This window comes from Boleophthalmus pectinirostris, unplaced genomic scaffold (genome assembly GCF_026225935.1).
Source record: "Boleophthalmus pectinirostris isolate CB_2022bp ecotype Guang Dong unplaced genomic scaffold, ASM2622593v1 HiC_scaffold_9, whole genome shotgun sequence".
NCBI lineage: Eukaryota > Metazoa > Chordata > Actinopteri > Gobiiformes > Gobiidae > Boleophthalmus > Boleophthalmus pectinirostris.
In genome coordinates, this window is record NW_026571541.1 from 28,549,411 (window position 1) to 28,566,890 (window position 17,480).

A 17,480-nucleotide genomic window follows, 5' to 3' on the forward strand; every position below is an offset into this window, starting at 1 on the left:
CAGCACAAGCGGGAGGAGAGGAGGAGTCTATTATCTGGGGGACGCCGGGGATTCTGGGAAAATGTGCATGCTAATTAGGGCCAAAAGCATGAGAGAGGAGCTGAATAGTACATGAGCCGCCTTTAGGAACCCAAATCTCCCCAGTCTTGTTTGTTAATCAGAGGCAAAGTCAAAGTACAATTGTCTAAAAATAGTCAGCCTTGGATTTGCATGGGCTCTTTGATGACATATACACCATGGGTAATTGGTATGAAAAGGTTAGCATTATTATTCATACAGGAGCGCAGGATGATACATGCAACCCCCGAAGGCTTTTGTGTTGGCTATACTGTGTACAGGTTAAAGGATCTACGGTAATTTGACTTTTTAATTTGTTTTTAAGCGCGTAATAATGTTGTTTACATCTTAAAAACATACCTGGAATTATTTTGTTTTATGTTTGAGTAACCATGTAAAGGTAAAGATACAAATTTGTCCTCTGCATTTGACCCATCCTTCAACAGAATGGGTCAAAACCTTGTGATGTCATTAGGTGGTATTTCAAGAAGTGCTTCTGCGTGTTTTTAAAAGCAACTGACTATCACCGAAAATGTATTCTAATCTTTTCCATGCTCAGTTTGCTTGTAAAGTTCACCTCAACTTTGCATGAAAGCTGTTGTTTTTAGCCTCATTTACACTGCTTCTCTCTCTTTGGTGATGTCCATAGATTCCACACCATTGCCTGCAAAGGTTTACTACAAAATATATGTAAAAAAAACTGCATATTCAACCGTATTTTTTGTATATTTTTCTCTACCGTATTTTTCGGACAACAAGTCACACTTTTTTCATGGTTTGGGTGGTCCTGCAACCTATACTCTGGTGCAATTTATATATTAAAATATTCACACTGACAGTCTCGAGAGGGCGCTCTAGTCTTGTGTGTCAGTATCTGCTGCTCCTGTTACTCCTGTACCACTGGCACTTCACTCTACTGCACATGTCTCCTGCAGAAAGAGCCTCTGTCCTGTCTGTATCATGTCAGTCGATCGCACCATTACTTCTGTACCACTGAAAATTTTAACTTTAAACAAACTTATAAAGACAACTGAGAAGACTGAACACAAATGCCCGCAAAAAGAAAATCATATTTTGCAGATTACAAGCTGCAAGTAGTGAAATATGCAGCTGAAAACTGTAATCGAGCAGCAGAAAGAAAGTTTGGAGTGAGCGAGAACCAGGTGGGTGCAACACGCAACTTTTCTGGAAGTATTAGATGGATCGTCAAAGCCTGTAATTCCAAAACCAACCTGTCGGGATTCAGAAAGGCTGGAATAATTCTAAATGGAACTGATGCTGAGTCTGACGACAGCTACGCAGAAGAGGAAGCGGCGCTCTGTTTACCTCCGGAAGTCGCAGAGTTGCTCAGAAGTGACACTGAAGATGACGAATTCTAATGGATTCAGTGATTTGGAGTGAGATGGAGAGTTTGTTAAACTTGTTCTGTTCTGTTGTTTATGTTATAGTTATCTGAAGAACTGTTTATATGTGACGTTAACAGCCTGTTGTTCTCTGTTTTATTGTTAGTTCTATAACTTACCTTTCAGGATGAAATGTCGGTACCTGGTCTCTGGTTTTATAAAAATAAAATTACCCCTTTTAGTCCGGTGTGACTTATATATGTTTTTTTCTTCTTCATTTCGCATTTTTTGGCTGGTGCGACTTATACTCCGGAGCGACTTATAGTTTGAAAAATACAGTAATAATGTAGGGTTATCCAAACATGTGTGAACAACTCCAGGTTTTTGAGGCCATAACAACGTTCTAACATGGCTAAAAACTCACAAGAGTCAATTTCTGGCAGGTCACAGCACTGATCAGAGCACTGAGAGACGCTGACATTGACTTGGGCTCGTGCAGCCTGTGTATTGATTGGAGAGGAGTCGTCCCATATGTGAAGTCTGAGCGGAGCAGGAGGTCATGGGAAAATCTGTAGAGGAATTGGCTCCAGGCTGCGCGGAGTTAAACAGATCAAAGTAAACAGATTTGGGGGTTTATGTCAAATATGGCTGGAGTGTGTTTATGCAGAGGGAAATATAGCGTTTGAAAGACATACCTGCAGGCTGTTGGCGGTTTTCAGAGAGAATGTGAAGCGGTGATGTCGTAGTCCCAGATGTGGAGCAAGAGACAAGAGATCCTACTGGTTATACTGTGTTTTTATGAGAAATATATAAAAGGCAAGACTAGACTAGACTCTTAAACTCACTGTATTACAACAAAAACCTGCATTTTTTATAATATTTATCTTAGCCCAGCATTGCACCTTTACATTTTTATAGTTTTTTTTTTTTGTTTTTTTTGTTTTTATAGCTCAAAAATACCTAGAAAAACATGCATTCTGACTGTGAGCGGGATCACCTCTCCACAGATCTGACCTGTAACTTGGTCTTTTTTGGTCTCCATGAAAATAGAAAGGTTTAATGCCAGACTGCAGGGGTTTTCAAATTCAAACTTCACATTATGAAACAGATGTTAAGGTCATTAAAGGACAAAACCTGAAATAATGCACCACTTTTGGTATTTTCAAAAGATAGACACATGGTTTGTGTTGTTGTAGTTGTTTCTCTGTAACTTGTGAGAATTTGGCTCGCGCTGCTCTGAAACAAAACTGGTTTGAGGTTCTGGCAGAATGAGGCTTTTAGTGGTGGACTGGAACTACAGAAGTGTCTCTCATGAAATGTAATTGCTTCTATGTTAAGAAGATACTAAAATGTTGAGTATAGTTTCACTGAGAAAACCATCTGAAATCTTCCAAAAGAGGGTAAAATTGTCTTTTTAAAACAGAAATAACATCTCTAACTGAGTAAATTTAGGATTTTTATTCTTACCCACCCCTATTGTAGTACTTTGAAAACACATGAAAATGGTTCATTGTGTAACTTTTCTGCTGGAGGGTTTGTCAAATGCTTTTCTCCATCGAGGTGTTATTGCTTTGTCTGGAATGTTTCACAGTATAGCATTAAAACCAGACCAAATTAGGTATTTTTGAGCTGTAAAACCGCCTGTAATTGAAGGTAGAGCTGTTTAATGTCATACTGTGGAACATTCCAGGCAGAGCAATGACATGTCCATAGAAACAAGCAGGTGACTGACCCCTACCAGAAAAGTTACAAAGTGCACCTTTCAGGACAAATGTGGCATCATAATTGTTAAAGGTGCACTGTGTAACATTTCTGGGAGGGGGTCCGCTACAAAGTTGTTTCCATGGAGATACTATCGCTTCGCCTAACAGGTTTCAGTGTGGCATTAAACTCATTTATGTTGCATTTATTCAGTTACGGATGTTTTAGTGCTCAAAAATACTACGAAAAACATGCTTTCCTACATTGAGTAAGCTCGCCTCTCCACAGATCTGACCTGTAACTTGGCCTGGAGGCATTGCCGGCTTGTCTTCATGGAAATAGATTAGTTTAATGCCATATTGTGGGACATTCTAGACCAGGGGTGGGCAAACTTTTTGACTCATGGGCCACAAAGGGTTTTAAAATTTGACATAAGGGCTGGACCAGAGCAGATGGATATAGTTTTTTGGTACTCCACCTCTTAAGAGAGACAAAAAAACATTAAAATATCTCATAATTGAAAATCATTACAAAGCATTACAACAAAATATGTCTTTCAAGTCCTGTGGTATTTACTATTTATTGAAATTACTTTTAAGTCCTGTGGTATTTACTATTTATTGAAATTACTTTTACAACACTGAAATTACTTTTACAACACTGAAAATTATTAGTTTTTATTATTTTTATTCAAGATCGGCGGGCCTGATTAAAAAGTTTAAAGGTCCACAAATGGCACCCGGGCCGTAGTTTGTCCACCCCTGTTCTAGACAAAGTAATAACATTTCCATGAAGACAAGCAGGAACAAGCAGCACCAGAAAGTTAACTCAAAACCAACTTGATATAGACAAAAAACAGACAGCAGAGAAGAAGTCCATTAAACATTTATTTACAAAACCTAACCATGACAAAGAAATACATAAAAGAGAGAATACAAAACATAGCTATAATGATAAAATACATTATCATACACGACGTACAGTATAGCTTACCAATGCGTTAAATAAAGTATGCAAAGGAGGGTACATTTTTGGAGGAGGATGCTAAATGTTAAATGCAAGCGGCCAGTGTGGAATTGCTTCAGAAATTATTGCATTATTTCAGTTTGTGTTTAAGGCAAGAATGGGACAGATAGAGCACTTCACACAGACGATGTAGAGTAATATTATATGTTCACAGACACACGTGACAAAGACCCGGTCACACTGGAGCGAAGAGGCACAGGGAGGACATGTTTGGTACACAAGACATCACCAAAACCTGTGGGCAAAATGGGTATAGAGGGTCTCTAGGATGCTGTTGCTATGGCGATGGAGATTGTTTTTAGTCTAGGTCCAACTTTAAAGATTAATCTGATATATTCACATGTATTTTGACTTTTCTCTCAAAGTTTGTCAATTAATGGAGACCAAACCATACCAAGCTGGGTATTTTTGAGTTATAATACCAACTGTAATTGAGTAAAAGTAAGGGACATAGAGGTGTTTAATGCCATACTGTGGAACATTCCAGGCAGAGCAATGATATATCCATAGAAACAAGCAAGTGATGGACCCCCAGCCAGAGAAAAATTACACAGTGCACCTTTCAGCGCAAATGTGACATCATAATTGTGTAGCTTTTCTGGTATAGGGGGTCCACTACAAATTTGTTTCCATGGAGATGTTATTGCGTTGCCTGGAAAGTTTCAGTGTGGCATTAAACTCATTTATGTTGTGTTTATTCAGAATAGAAGTTCAAAAGTTTGTCATGGAGGGTACTATTGTATTTATTATCTATTGTTATTATTTTTCTATAGCCAATAACAAACCCGATGTGTATTATAGGATTCTGATTTTGATATTATTAGGATTATGCAAAAAATATCAAAATATCGATATATCGTGATGCTAAATTTGGTGATACAGTATCGTTATCATGGGCTGCTGCATCAATATATCCCCAAGAGTATTTTTTGGTATCTTTTTGTCGGGATGGGACAAGATTGCCACAAGATCGTGCACACAAGAGAAAAATTATGTTGTGAGATTTTTTCCAAATGTTTACGTTTGGATAAGACAAAGGGTTGTGAGTTGGTGAGTTACATCTCTTACAGTTCCAAAAGCAGAACTAGAATGGAAACCAAAATATGAATTTTAGTAAATAAAAAATTGTGAGATTAAAACTGGAAACTGAATCACAAAATGTTAGAAGTTATATTAAAATCTCGTCTTGTCTCGTTTTCGTGGACCCATCTCATATCTTGTCCCATATTTAGTGGAAGGAAACTTGTTGAAACTTGAACTTGACATATTCAAGGTTTTAATGATCAAAATTGGAGTATTTCATATCAAGTTTGTGCAGGAATACAAATGTTAAAGTGTATTTGGTTCTTAAAAACATTAATAAATCATGTGCAAAAAATGTATCGCCATATCGTCATAATATCGTATCGTGAGCCGTGTTTCGAGTATCGAATCGAATCGTGAGGGACCCTGTGATTAACAGCCTTAGCTATTATTACATTGTACTTGATTCATCATCCACAACTCGCTTTTGGATCTGAATTTGCCAAACAAACTCTAAATCTGGAGCAGTAACATTTGAAAAACACTCAAATATAATATTATATCATGTTAAAATAATCAGGTTTCATAACACAATTCAGGACACGCTTAAAAAAACAACACACAGACTTAACCAAACCAAAACTACTATTATCTAATATAGTACTTAAAGGTGCACTGTGTAACTTTTCTAGTGGAAGGACCATCACCTACTTGTCTCCATGGAGATATTATTGTTTTGTCTGGAATGTCCCAGTATGGCATTAAACATAACCATCTTGCATTTACTCAATAACATGGGTTTTTATTGACCTAAAAACTTGCATTCTTACTGTGAGTGGGCTCGCCTCTCCATAGATCTGACATAAAACTTGGCTTGTTTCTGTAGAGATAAATGTGTATAAATAAAAAATAAAAGTATAATGCCATACTATGGAACATTCCAGGGAATATTTTCATGGAGAGAAGCAGGTGATGGACCCTGTACCAGAAAAGGTACACAGTGTACTTTTAAGTAGGAGTTAACAGTGTACTTTTAAGTAGGAGTTAAAGTATTATATCTGAAAACTACTCAGAAAAGTTAAATTTCAGCAAAAAGTAACTCAAGTGTAACTGTGTATCTATGAGTCTTGGTTTCTATTGTGGTTGGTTCTCTGAAAAAATAAAAACTCTTCTCTAAAAAACAAAGAGTTAGAAAGTTTTAGAAGATCCCATTGAGTCAGATTTGTTACGTCATACTACGTAAATAACTCCAGACGTTATGGGTTTCCAATTTTGCCCATTCAATTGTCCCGAGCCTAACTACTGAAAGAGTTAAAGCTAAGACAAAGTAACTTCTCAAGCAACACCAAGTAGTGTTTTGTCTGCAAAGATGTCAAGAGAGAAACATTTTGAGAATACATTTCTGTTACATTTTTACATTCAGACTCCGTTTTTTCATGTCGCTCTCGCTTAATCACCAGATGGCAGTGTAAAGCTCCATCTTTTTCAACACAGATAGACCCCAGCTGTACATGTTTATTTGGTATAACTAAAAATAGCCCAGCCCAGTTCTGCCCGCTCCAGTGTGAACCAGACCAAACATATCAATGACTAGAGATAGACCGATATCAGTTGCTCGATATATATATGGATTGGCCGATATTTGGACTTTTTAGCATATTGTCTATCTGCCTTAAAAGTGCATTGTGTAACTTTCCACGTTTTTTCTTGTCTCGAGATGTTATTACTTTGTCAGAAATGTTTCAGTGTGGCATTAAACTTATCCATCTACCAGTCATTCATTTATGGGTCATCAGCCGGTTTCACTTCGTGGAAACCGTCTGACCTCGCAGCATTAGGATTTGTTCGCTCAACTTTAGGCAGGTACTTTTTTTATTTAACCAGTCACTGCTATTTGGTCGTGACGTATGAAACTGTAACTGGTATATTAAGCTTTTCCCAAATCCCGTAGGAAGAAGGGCAATAAAGTCTTTACCCTTGATAAAATTCAACAAACATTCTCATAGTTCCGGCTTTAAATCCTCGATCTCGGGAATTGTTGCCAACACAGAAAGTATGGCTCTTCGCCGATTGTCTGGTGCCCAAATTCGCACTTCCGGGGTTTTTGAGAACCATCTAGTGCAAGGATCCCCAATCTGTACCTCCTTCCAAGTAGCTCGCCAAAGAATTTCTGAATTATAAGTTTTGTACTGAATAACAAAGATTTTATGAATAAAATGAAAATTAAAACTGTAAATGTATCATGTTCATGCCTAACTTTCCTTTCTGCACTAATAAATGGATAATAGTCTATGTTTTATAGGCCTCTAACTGTTCTGATCTAAGGCCATGGTTCTTATAATTACATAAAATGAGTAGCTCTCTGGAATTTTTGTTTTGTAAAGGTAGCTCATGGAGGAAAAAAGTTTGGCTAGTTTTTATTCTCGCACACCTACAGTCTGGGGGCCGTCCTCTGCAAAAATCTGACCCGTATCTTCTGGTCTTGTCTGGTGGCATTTCCGATCATTTCCATGGAGATAGTTAAGTTTAATACCATACTGAAACATTCCAACATCGTCACTGGAGACAAAAATGTAAGCGGACGCTCCACTAGAAAAGTTACACAGTGCACCTTTGAGTCTGCGGCCTAAAAAATACACACAAAGCTTTATTTTAACACTTTAATGCGAAAGGGTAACTACACAAAATATGACTACACTACTCTCTTATAATAAAAAAAAGGGCTGTGGGTGAGTTTGTAGTAAATTTAAGTTACATAATTTGGGAAAAATACTCAAACTCGACCCTATACATTGTCTTAAAAATATCGGCAGAGCTTATCAGGCATCGGTCGCTCTAGATTCTAAACAATCGTATCAGTATCAGCCAAGAAAAAGATAAAATAAAAACACAAATATCGGTCGATCTCTATAAATGACGCAAAACCAGCAAAACCACCACTCGCTTTGTTGAAGAAATGTAACAATTTTACAAATACAATTGGTCCATACATTACGAAGAGTCCTGGAGAAGCCGACCGAGCCTTTGTGTGTCTGTTTTGTGCATTGTTGTCCCTGAACCGGGCTCACCATCCTAGCCCGCGGTGCCCGATGCTGTGCTGTGAGTCCTCTCCCTTTTGTAACATATAGATTGTGTAGATCCTGAGTTCCATCGGCGTCTCGTTAGTACGGATACTGCTTCTGCTTCTTTCCGGCGAAACAGGAGAGCCATGTGCACAAGAGCATGGCCACGGCCGCTCCCGCTCCCGTGCAGTAGTAGGCCCACCCGATCTGGCACGAGCCTATGGGAACAAAAAAAAAAAAAAACACAGCACACGGTTAATGCCTTAGACTTAGATTTACAGACCTTCTTCAGAACGTCCGGAAGTGCCCCGCTCTAGGTTTGCGGGATTTTTTCTTAATGCTTTTTTATGGCGAAATATCTGTGGAAATGTCTCTCGTACTTTCCACCAGCTTCATAAATCTGCCCCATCACCAAATCTTCATCCAACAATCGGTCCATGAAGAATTTATCCACAACTATCAAGGTAAGAAAGACGAAAATGTAAAGGCGAACAACGACGACGCATTAGTGAACTACTCCTGAGCAAAACTAAAGTTATGGTCATGAATGAAACGTAAGTAACTTGTTAACTCAGACTGATTCTAGAAATTTAATTAAAAATCGATTTCATGATGTTGATATTGGCATAGAAAGACAGATTTGTGCAGTTCGAATGCTACAAATATTCACAGATTATATGTCTAGCGTTTAAACTGTACAAATCTCTCTGTCTATGCCAATATCTACATCATGAAATTGATTTTTAATTTTGATCCTAGAATCAGTTTGAGTTAACAAGTTACTTATGTTTTATTCTGAACATAATGTTAGTTTTCCTCAAGAGTATTTCACTAATGATAGTCGTTGTTCGCCTTTAAGTTTTCCTCTTTCTTACCTTGATAGTTGTGGATAAATTCTTCATGGACAGAATATGTCCTTTGTCGACCTTGTTGGATGAAGATTTGGTGATGGGGCAGATTTATGAAGCAGGTGGAAAATACGCGAGATATTTCCACAGATATTTTGCCATAGAAAAGCATTAACATAACTGACGTTTACCCTACATTCGCGGCACTTCCGGCCGTTGAGAAAATGGTATATACTTAGACAAACTTTATGACGTTTATATTTTCTTAAACTTTAGAAAATCAGAATGACACTTTGTAGCTCTTCTGATGGTGCATTGTTCCAAATAGTACAACAAATGAGCTTTTTCTCTATTCCTGATTAACACTTTTCAGGAGGTCCTTTCTTTCCTCACTTCTATCTAGTTTTTTTTTTTGCTTAAAGGTGCATTATGTAACTTTTCCGTCACCTGTTTGTTTCTATGGATATGTCATTGCTCTGTCTGAAATTTTACCTTACATTTTTTAAATTACTGATGGATTTATAGCTCAAAAAACCTTAAAAAACACATGATTCTGACTGTGAGCAGGTTTGCCTCTCCACAGATCTGACCTGCAACTTGGTCTGGTTCCGTCTCCATGAAGGTAAAACAGTTTAATGCCATAATGTGAAACATTCCAGACAAAGCAATAACATACTACTACATTATTTTGTTTCATGGGCTTTCAGTTCAGTATTATCTTTTATCTTATCTCGGCACGTAATGTTTAAGGACTGCCAGGATGTGTAACTATTTTTAATTATTATTTTTGTATCATCTAGATGGACAGTGTTGGTGTGTTATTTTTTTCTTTTTGTGTCTGCGTGCCATTTAGATATAAAAGGAGATTATGCAGAACACCTTTTAAATTTGTTTTACTAGTTGTGATGTAAAGTCTATAATTCAATTTCTGTATAAGCCAATAAATACATTTTGAGAAAAAAAAGACAATCCTTATTGATCCACAAGGGAAATTATTTGGACACAGTAGCTCACAGCATAATAATAACAAAGAGAAATGGTGTAATAAATTCTAAATAAGTAGCAGAAATATCAAGAGACTGATGTCAAAAACGGTACAATTATATAAATGTAAATGTACAAGTTAAGATAAAATATATAAATTAAGTTATAAATATATCTCAGTTATGTACAGTTGTAGGGAGTATTATATACTACATAAGGGTGAGTGGTACAGTTGTAGGGAGTATTATCTGCTGCATAAGGGTGAGTTGCAGTACAGCTGTAGGGAGTATTATCTGTTACATAAGGGTGAGATTCTGCACAGTTGTAGGGAGTATTATCCGTTACATAAGGGTGAGTTGTTGTACAATTGTAGGGAGTATTATCTGTGCCATAAGGGTGAGTTGTTGTACAGTAGTAGGGAGTATTATCTGTTACATAAGGGTGAGTTGTTGTACAGTTGTAGGGAGTATTATCTGTTACATAAAGGTGAGTTGTTGTACAGTTGTAGGGAGTATTATCTGTTACATAAGGGTGAGTTGTTGTACAGTTGTAGGGAGTATTATCTGTTACATAAAGGTGAGTTGTTGTACAGTTGTGGGGAGTATTATCTTTTATATAAGGGTGAGTTGTACAGTTGTAGGGAGTATTGTCTGTTACATAAGAGTGAGTTGTTGTACAGTTGTAGGGAGTATTATCTGTTACATAAGGGTGAGTTGTTGTACAGTTGTAGGGAGTATTATCTGTTACATAAAGGTGAGTTGTTGTACAGTTGTAGGGAGTATTATCTGTTACATAAGGGTGAGTTGTTGTACAGTTGTAGGGAGTATTATCTGTTACATAAGGGTGAGTTGTTGTACAGTTGTGGGGAGTATTATCTTTTATATAAGGGTGAGTTGTACAGTTGTAGGGAGTATTATCTTTTATATAAGGGTGAGATTCTGCACAGTTGTAGGGAGTATTATCTGTTACATAAGGGTGAGATTCTGCACAGTTGTAGGGAGTATATCTGTTACATAAGGGTGAGATTCTGCACAGTTGTAGGGAGTATTATTTGTTACATAAGGGTGAGTTGTTGTACAGTTGTAGGGAGTATTATCCGTTACATAAGAGTGAGATTCTGCACAGTTGTAGGGAGTATTATTTGTTACATAAGGGTGAGATTCTGCACAGTTGTAGGGAGTATTATCCGTTACATAAGGGTGAGATTCTGCACAGTTGTAGGGAGTATTATCCATTACATAAGGGTGAGGTTTTGCAAAGTTGTAGGGAGTATTAACCGTTATGTAAGGTTGAGTTATTGTACAGTTATAGGGAGTATTATCTGTGACATAAGGGAGAGTTGTGCAGTTTTAGGAAGTATTATCTGTGACATAACGGTGAGTTGTTGTACAGATGTAGAGAGTATTATCTGCTACATAAGGGTGACATGTTGTACAGTTGTAGGGAGTATTATAGTATGAATATAGTCCTGTATCTCTCGCTGTTTGAGCAGAGCTGTAGGAGCCAGTTGGAGAAAATGCTCCTCCGTCCCTCTGTATATATATATATATGTGTGTCTTTAAATGTAATCAGGATTCAGTGTCAGTCGTGCGTCTTCGAAAACACACAGATGGGAAGGTGGGACATTTGCAGATAAGGTTAGAACAAGATCTGCAGATTAGAGCGTACGGCTAAAAGAAGCGCTAAAACCGGAGAAATGTGTTATGCTTAAAGTTAATATGACAGGTTTCTGTGTTTTTTTTAAAAGGTGCACTAAGTAACTTTTATGATAAAGTGTCTGCCATCTGCGTGACTCAGTGGAGATGTTACTGTTTTTTCCTATAATTTTCTACACTATAGCATTTAATTCAACTATCCCCTTGAAGACTATTTCCATTTCACACCTGTCTCTTACTGTCTTTGTTTGCTACTTATTTAGAATTTATTTTACCATTCATATTTTCTGCTGTTTGTTATTATATCATATTGTGATGTGTGAGCTACTGTGTCCAAATAATTTCCCTTGTGGATGTGACGGAGCGCCTGTAGTTGCCCCGTTATTCCCCGACCGACGCGTCTCTGGCCCAAGAGAACGCATAGTGACGTTTTTCCGACTGAACTCATTTTTTTTTACACTTATTTTGGACAAACCTGTGATGGTGGATCAATAAAGTTTGTCTAATTCTAAATCTAAGAGACAAGCAGGCCACATCACCAGGCCAAGTTACAGGTCAGATCTGTGGAGAGGGGGACCCGCTTACAGTAAGAATGCATGTTTTTGTGGTAGTTTTGAGAAATGAAAACTTCTGTAAATGAATAAATCCAAGATAAATACGTTGAATGCTGTAATATGGAACTTTCACAAAGCAATAGCAACAGTCACTACTACAGACATGTCAAACTCAGGCCCGGGGACCAAATTTGGCCTGCGATATAATTATATTTGGCCCATGAGATCATATCAAACATGTATAAGAGCTGGCCCGCCGGGTACAAATAGGCTATAGAGACATTATTTATTTAAAATGTTGTTATTATTTTATATTATGCTTGTTCTAGATGCAATGCTTAAGTTAAATTATTATTAAACATTTATTTTAATGAGAAAAGTTTTAACATTACGTATCTCGAAAGAAGAGAAAACTTGCAGATAATGTTGAAATTTTTCAATAACTATTTAGTTTGCCCCACGACTTAGTCCCAGTTTTTAATTTTGGCCCTCTGTGAATTTGAGTTTGACACCTCTACACTACTACATTACTTCTCTGTACTTGTAGTAGATCACCACCCACCAGAAAAGTGATTTTTTTAAGCTTAATTTTAAAGCTAGAAACAACTGACTGATTAGCACCAATTAGAATATAAAAAGCTGTACTGTAAAAGATTGCTTGAGTTTTAATACCTACACGTGACAGGCTGTGTGTGCAGTAGACCACAATTAAAGCTTCCATAATGACTGTAATTGGGCCTTAACTGCGACGGAAGCTAATAGCAGTTGATACTAATGGAGATGGCTCTTGAATGGAGTTTAAGTGGGTGTGTTTTAACAGTATTTGTGCAGAGTACAGGAAGCAATAAAAGGAACAATAGCACCTAACTGCCTGGAGAAGTGTGTTTGTGGGTTTGACTCTGGGTGTAAAGTGTAAAAATTGTTCAAGCTTTAAGTAAGTTAAAGGTGCACTGTGTACCTTTTCTGGTGGAGGATCCGTTATTGCTTTGCCTGAATGTTTCACAGTGTGGTATTAAAGCTTTCTATCATCATGAAGACCAAACCAGACCAAGTTACAGGTGGAATCTGAAGTTTTTTGGTATTTCTGAGCAATAAAACTACCTGTAATTGAATAAATGTAAGGAAGATTTGTTTAATGTCATACTGTGGAACATTCCAAGCAGAGCAATGACATATCCATGGAAAAAAGCAAGTGACGGACCCCTAATCGAAAAGTTACACAGTGATGGGGGTGTGCAAAAATATCAAAATATCAATATATCGTATCGTTTAATTTGATATGATACAGTATCGATATCGTGGGCTGCTGTATCGATATATCGCCAAGAGTATTTTTTGGTACATTTTACTTAATTATTTTGTTACAGTGCTACAGTTTTCTTGCTTAATGAGGGCCTGTTTACACGAGAACACTTGCAGGTAAAAATGATCAAATATTTGATCGGAAGTGCCTTTCGTTGAGACAGTGACAGCGTTTTTCGGGCTTAAAAATGCAAAAATTTTAAACCAATCGAATTCCACACACTTTTGCATCACCTTCTGCTGTTTAGACAAATGCTTGTCTAAACACAGAATAAAAAGTAAAGACGCAATGCCACTTTTGCATCTTCTGTTCAGACCGCCATCATATAAACATAGCCTTAGAGCAGGGGTGTCAAACTCATTTTGGTCCGCTGGGGCCGTATCCAACCTATTTTGATCCCAAAGGGGCCGGATCAGAAAACTCATGACATATAAACCCAAAAAATATCAATAAGTTCAAATATTTGTGCAGAGAAACGCAAATCTATAACAGAAATCTTTTTTAATTGATGAACTCTTCCTTTTACAAAATATTATAATATTATGAACAACCTGAAACTTTAAGAAAAATACAATTTCAACACAATGTTTTAACATTAACTTGTATGTAAATAGGAATAAGTCAGTTTTTGTTGTAAAATCCTGCACTCGGCTCCACTTTTCTAATTTTTGACATTTTGCTGATGAGGGTGTTTAAGAGCGTTTGGAAAGAAGCAAGTCTTCATTTGTGCTGCTCTGGTGGGAGGGGCCACGTACAGAGACGCTGCTGTGATAAACACCACAGAAAATTAACAATATTTTAATAGAAAATATAATTAAAATATTTTAGTAAAAAATCAGCCGAGGGCCAGATTAAAGGTCTTGGAGGGCCGGATCTGGCCCCCGGGCCGAATGTTTGACACCTGTGCCTTAGAGGAAGGAAACTCGCTTATGCAACACATTTGACATTTTCACTGTTTTGAAGATTAAAACGGGCGTGTTTCATATTAACTTTGTACAAGATATGGTTTAACAAACACTTTTTAGTATCGCAGCCATTATTTTTAATTTTTTTTTTGCACTGTATCGAGATATGTATCGTATCGTGGCCTATGTATCGAGGTATGTATCATATTGGAAACTTTTTAATGATACCCAGCCCTACACAGTGCACCTTTAAATAAACTTTTGCTGATAGGTTTAAACCAAATGGATTGAAACTAGCAACACAAATGAGAGACTCACATGAGGCTCATTCTGCTTCTGATTGGATTATCATCTTGAGAACCAAAACACCAATTTATAACATAAACATCTTGTCCATCATGTCCAATGTTTTTGTGATTAAATAATAAGTCAGCATTAGACTTGTTATTAGTAAAAGCTGGATTTGCCTCATTGCTTGTTTACCTTGTATCTGTGGACACACTTTGGTTATGTTTATGGAATTTAAATGAAAATACAGTGCCTTTAATAATGCAAAAAATACATGCACAACAGCTTCGACCGAGGAACTCTTGGCTCTGAATGTGTGTATTTTCTGAAATTATTGCCAAAAAATGGGACTGCGGATTTCTTTACCAGGGTCAAAAGGCTGCCGTCTGAAAATGATTGAAAGCGGCTTCTATAGTGTAATAGGTTCATGAATCATATGTAAATGTATGTAATGTCTTTTAACACTATCAGAAGTGCTGCTTTTCACACTTGCAAATTCACACTCGTCACTTGACTGCGATGTGGTGTGGCTGTTATCAAAAACCCGAACACGATTTGACCACATCTAAAAAATCCTAAAAACCTCGCAATCAGCACAGGACTATTTCAACAGCAATACACTGAATTATTGATAATGTTGTGAATGCTGTTTTGAATATTGAGTGTATAGGTGCACTGGGTAACTTTTCTGTTGGAGGGTCTGTCACCTGCTTGTTTCTATGGAGATGCCACTGCTCTGCCTGAAATGTTACACAGTATGACATTAAATAGCTCTCCATGAAAATAGAAAGGTTTAATGCCATATTGTGAAACATTCCAGACAAAGTAATAACATCTCCATGAAGAAAAGCAGTTGATGGACCCTCCACTAGAAAAGTTGCACAATGCACCTTCAAAATAAAAACTGCAAAAAGACCTGATTATATTTTTAATATCTTTCAGACAAGGGTATAAAGAGGCTTTTTAGTACTTTTGTAAGTAATTTTACAGTACATTAATATTTATCTGATACTTAAAGAGCCTGTAGCTGATTTTTAAAGTTATCTGAGCGAAAAGTGTATTGCTCCATTACAGATATATTTTGTATAAGCAGCTCTTGAGGTCAAAAGGATTTTATGTTATGATTTTTGTAGTTAGATTTCCAGTTCTTGTCTCTGGAAGTTGTGAAAAGTGCTTATAAACACGTCACGGTGAATAATTAAAGGGACAGTTCGGAATTTTTTGGACATAGGACCTCATTTTCTAAAGAGCCAGAGTGTTAGAGACGTGTGGAGACACTTTTTAAAATATTCCATCCAGTCTTTGTATTTACAGAGGTCGCTGGTGCTAGGCTAGTGCATGTCAATGGCCATAGTTATCCTGCCACTAAAAACAGTCTTACCCACTTCACAAAACACCTGAAACAAACTATTATTATGCCAGACTGTTGATGTGAATGTCTGTGTCAATAGAATAATTTTAGAAGTAAAGCCAAACTTGTATTTGAAGGATTTATGTCTGAGCAGCAGCAGCGAGTTGTACTAGGCAGTGGCGGATTGATATATGAGAAAATAGTCCCTCAACATGCAACGATTTATGCGATGCAACATTAGTTTTATTTCAAGCATTATTCTATCAACACAAACATTCACATCGACAGTCTGGAGTAATAATAGATTTGCTTCAGGTGTTTTGTGGAGTGGGTAAGACTGTTTTTAGTGGCAGGATAACTATACCCATTGACATGCACTAGTCTAGCACCAACAACCTCTGCAAATACAAGGACTGGATGGAATATTTAAAAAAGTGTCTCCACACGTCTCCAACACTCTGGCTCACTAGGAAATGAGGTCCTATGTCCAAAATTCCAGACTGTCCCTTTAAGGCGTTCTCCTTGTAAACAAAACACTGTTCCACCTTGTGAAGTCGTCCACTGTGTTTTCAAACTCCATAGACCTTCACTAGAATCATTTGTATCATTTAAGCCCTCTATTTCAATCTCTACTGAACAAAAGTTCAAATGTAACTATTAACTTCAAAACCACCGCTCCATGACATCACAGCGTGGAACAGAGCATTTTAAGCTTATGAGATGTAGACAGAGGATTACTCTAACGTGTGAATGAAACAAAACACAACTCCGGGTATGTTTTTGATGAGGTAACAACATTATAATGTGGCTTAAAGCTCACAAAAGTACATTTTTCATAATATCCTCCTGAGACCCAGCCCATTCATTTGTGTCATTATATTGGACTTTGAGTTAACCAGTCGATCTTTTAAGTGTTTTGAGATAGACTCTAGGTTCGTCAGTTCCTCTGCCTAAATGTCCAGGATAAAAAATGAACTTAATAGGAGTTAGTTTGTGGCTGCATTATGATAAAAATAAAACAATTACAAATTAAATCAAATTTCTGCAACTGTAGAATCTTATGAGAGATGTTGGTCATCAAAAAAGTTGTTTTTGTTGTTAACTTCACATGTATTTAACACCAAAATGTACCTGGCGTCCATGTTACAAATTCTAAATAAAAATAAAATTAACAAAATCTAAAAGCTAAGGTGTTAATTTACCTCAAAACAGATAGAAAATCACAAAAAATATACATTGCAACACACTTTTTTTCTTCAGGTCCCAGGAGAATATAGGACCTTTTAGTAAAAATCCGGTACCGTACCTTTAAACCGCCGCTAATATTTAAGACACGTTTTAGCACATTTCTGTTGGATTGCCAAAACATCTTCTCATTAT

General features: G+C 37.0%; 1 protein-coding gene across 1 annotated transcript in view; it reads right to left on the reverse strand.

Annotated features, from left to right (window-relative positions):
* Positions 1-7,596: 7,596 nt before the first annotated feature.
* Positions 7,597-17,480, reverse strand: part of lhfpl6 (LHFPL tetraspan subfamily member 6) — a 170,568-nt gene continuing 160,684 nt past the window's right edge. The window contains exon 4 of the mRNA XM_020937715.2: positions 7,597-8,430. Coding sequence (XP_020793374.1) covers positions 8,312-8,430 — 119 coding nt within the window. The 3' untranslated portion in view covers positions 7,597-8,311. The remainder of the gene's footprint in view (positions 8,431-17,480) is intronic.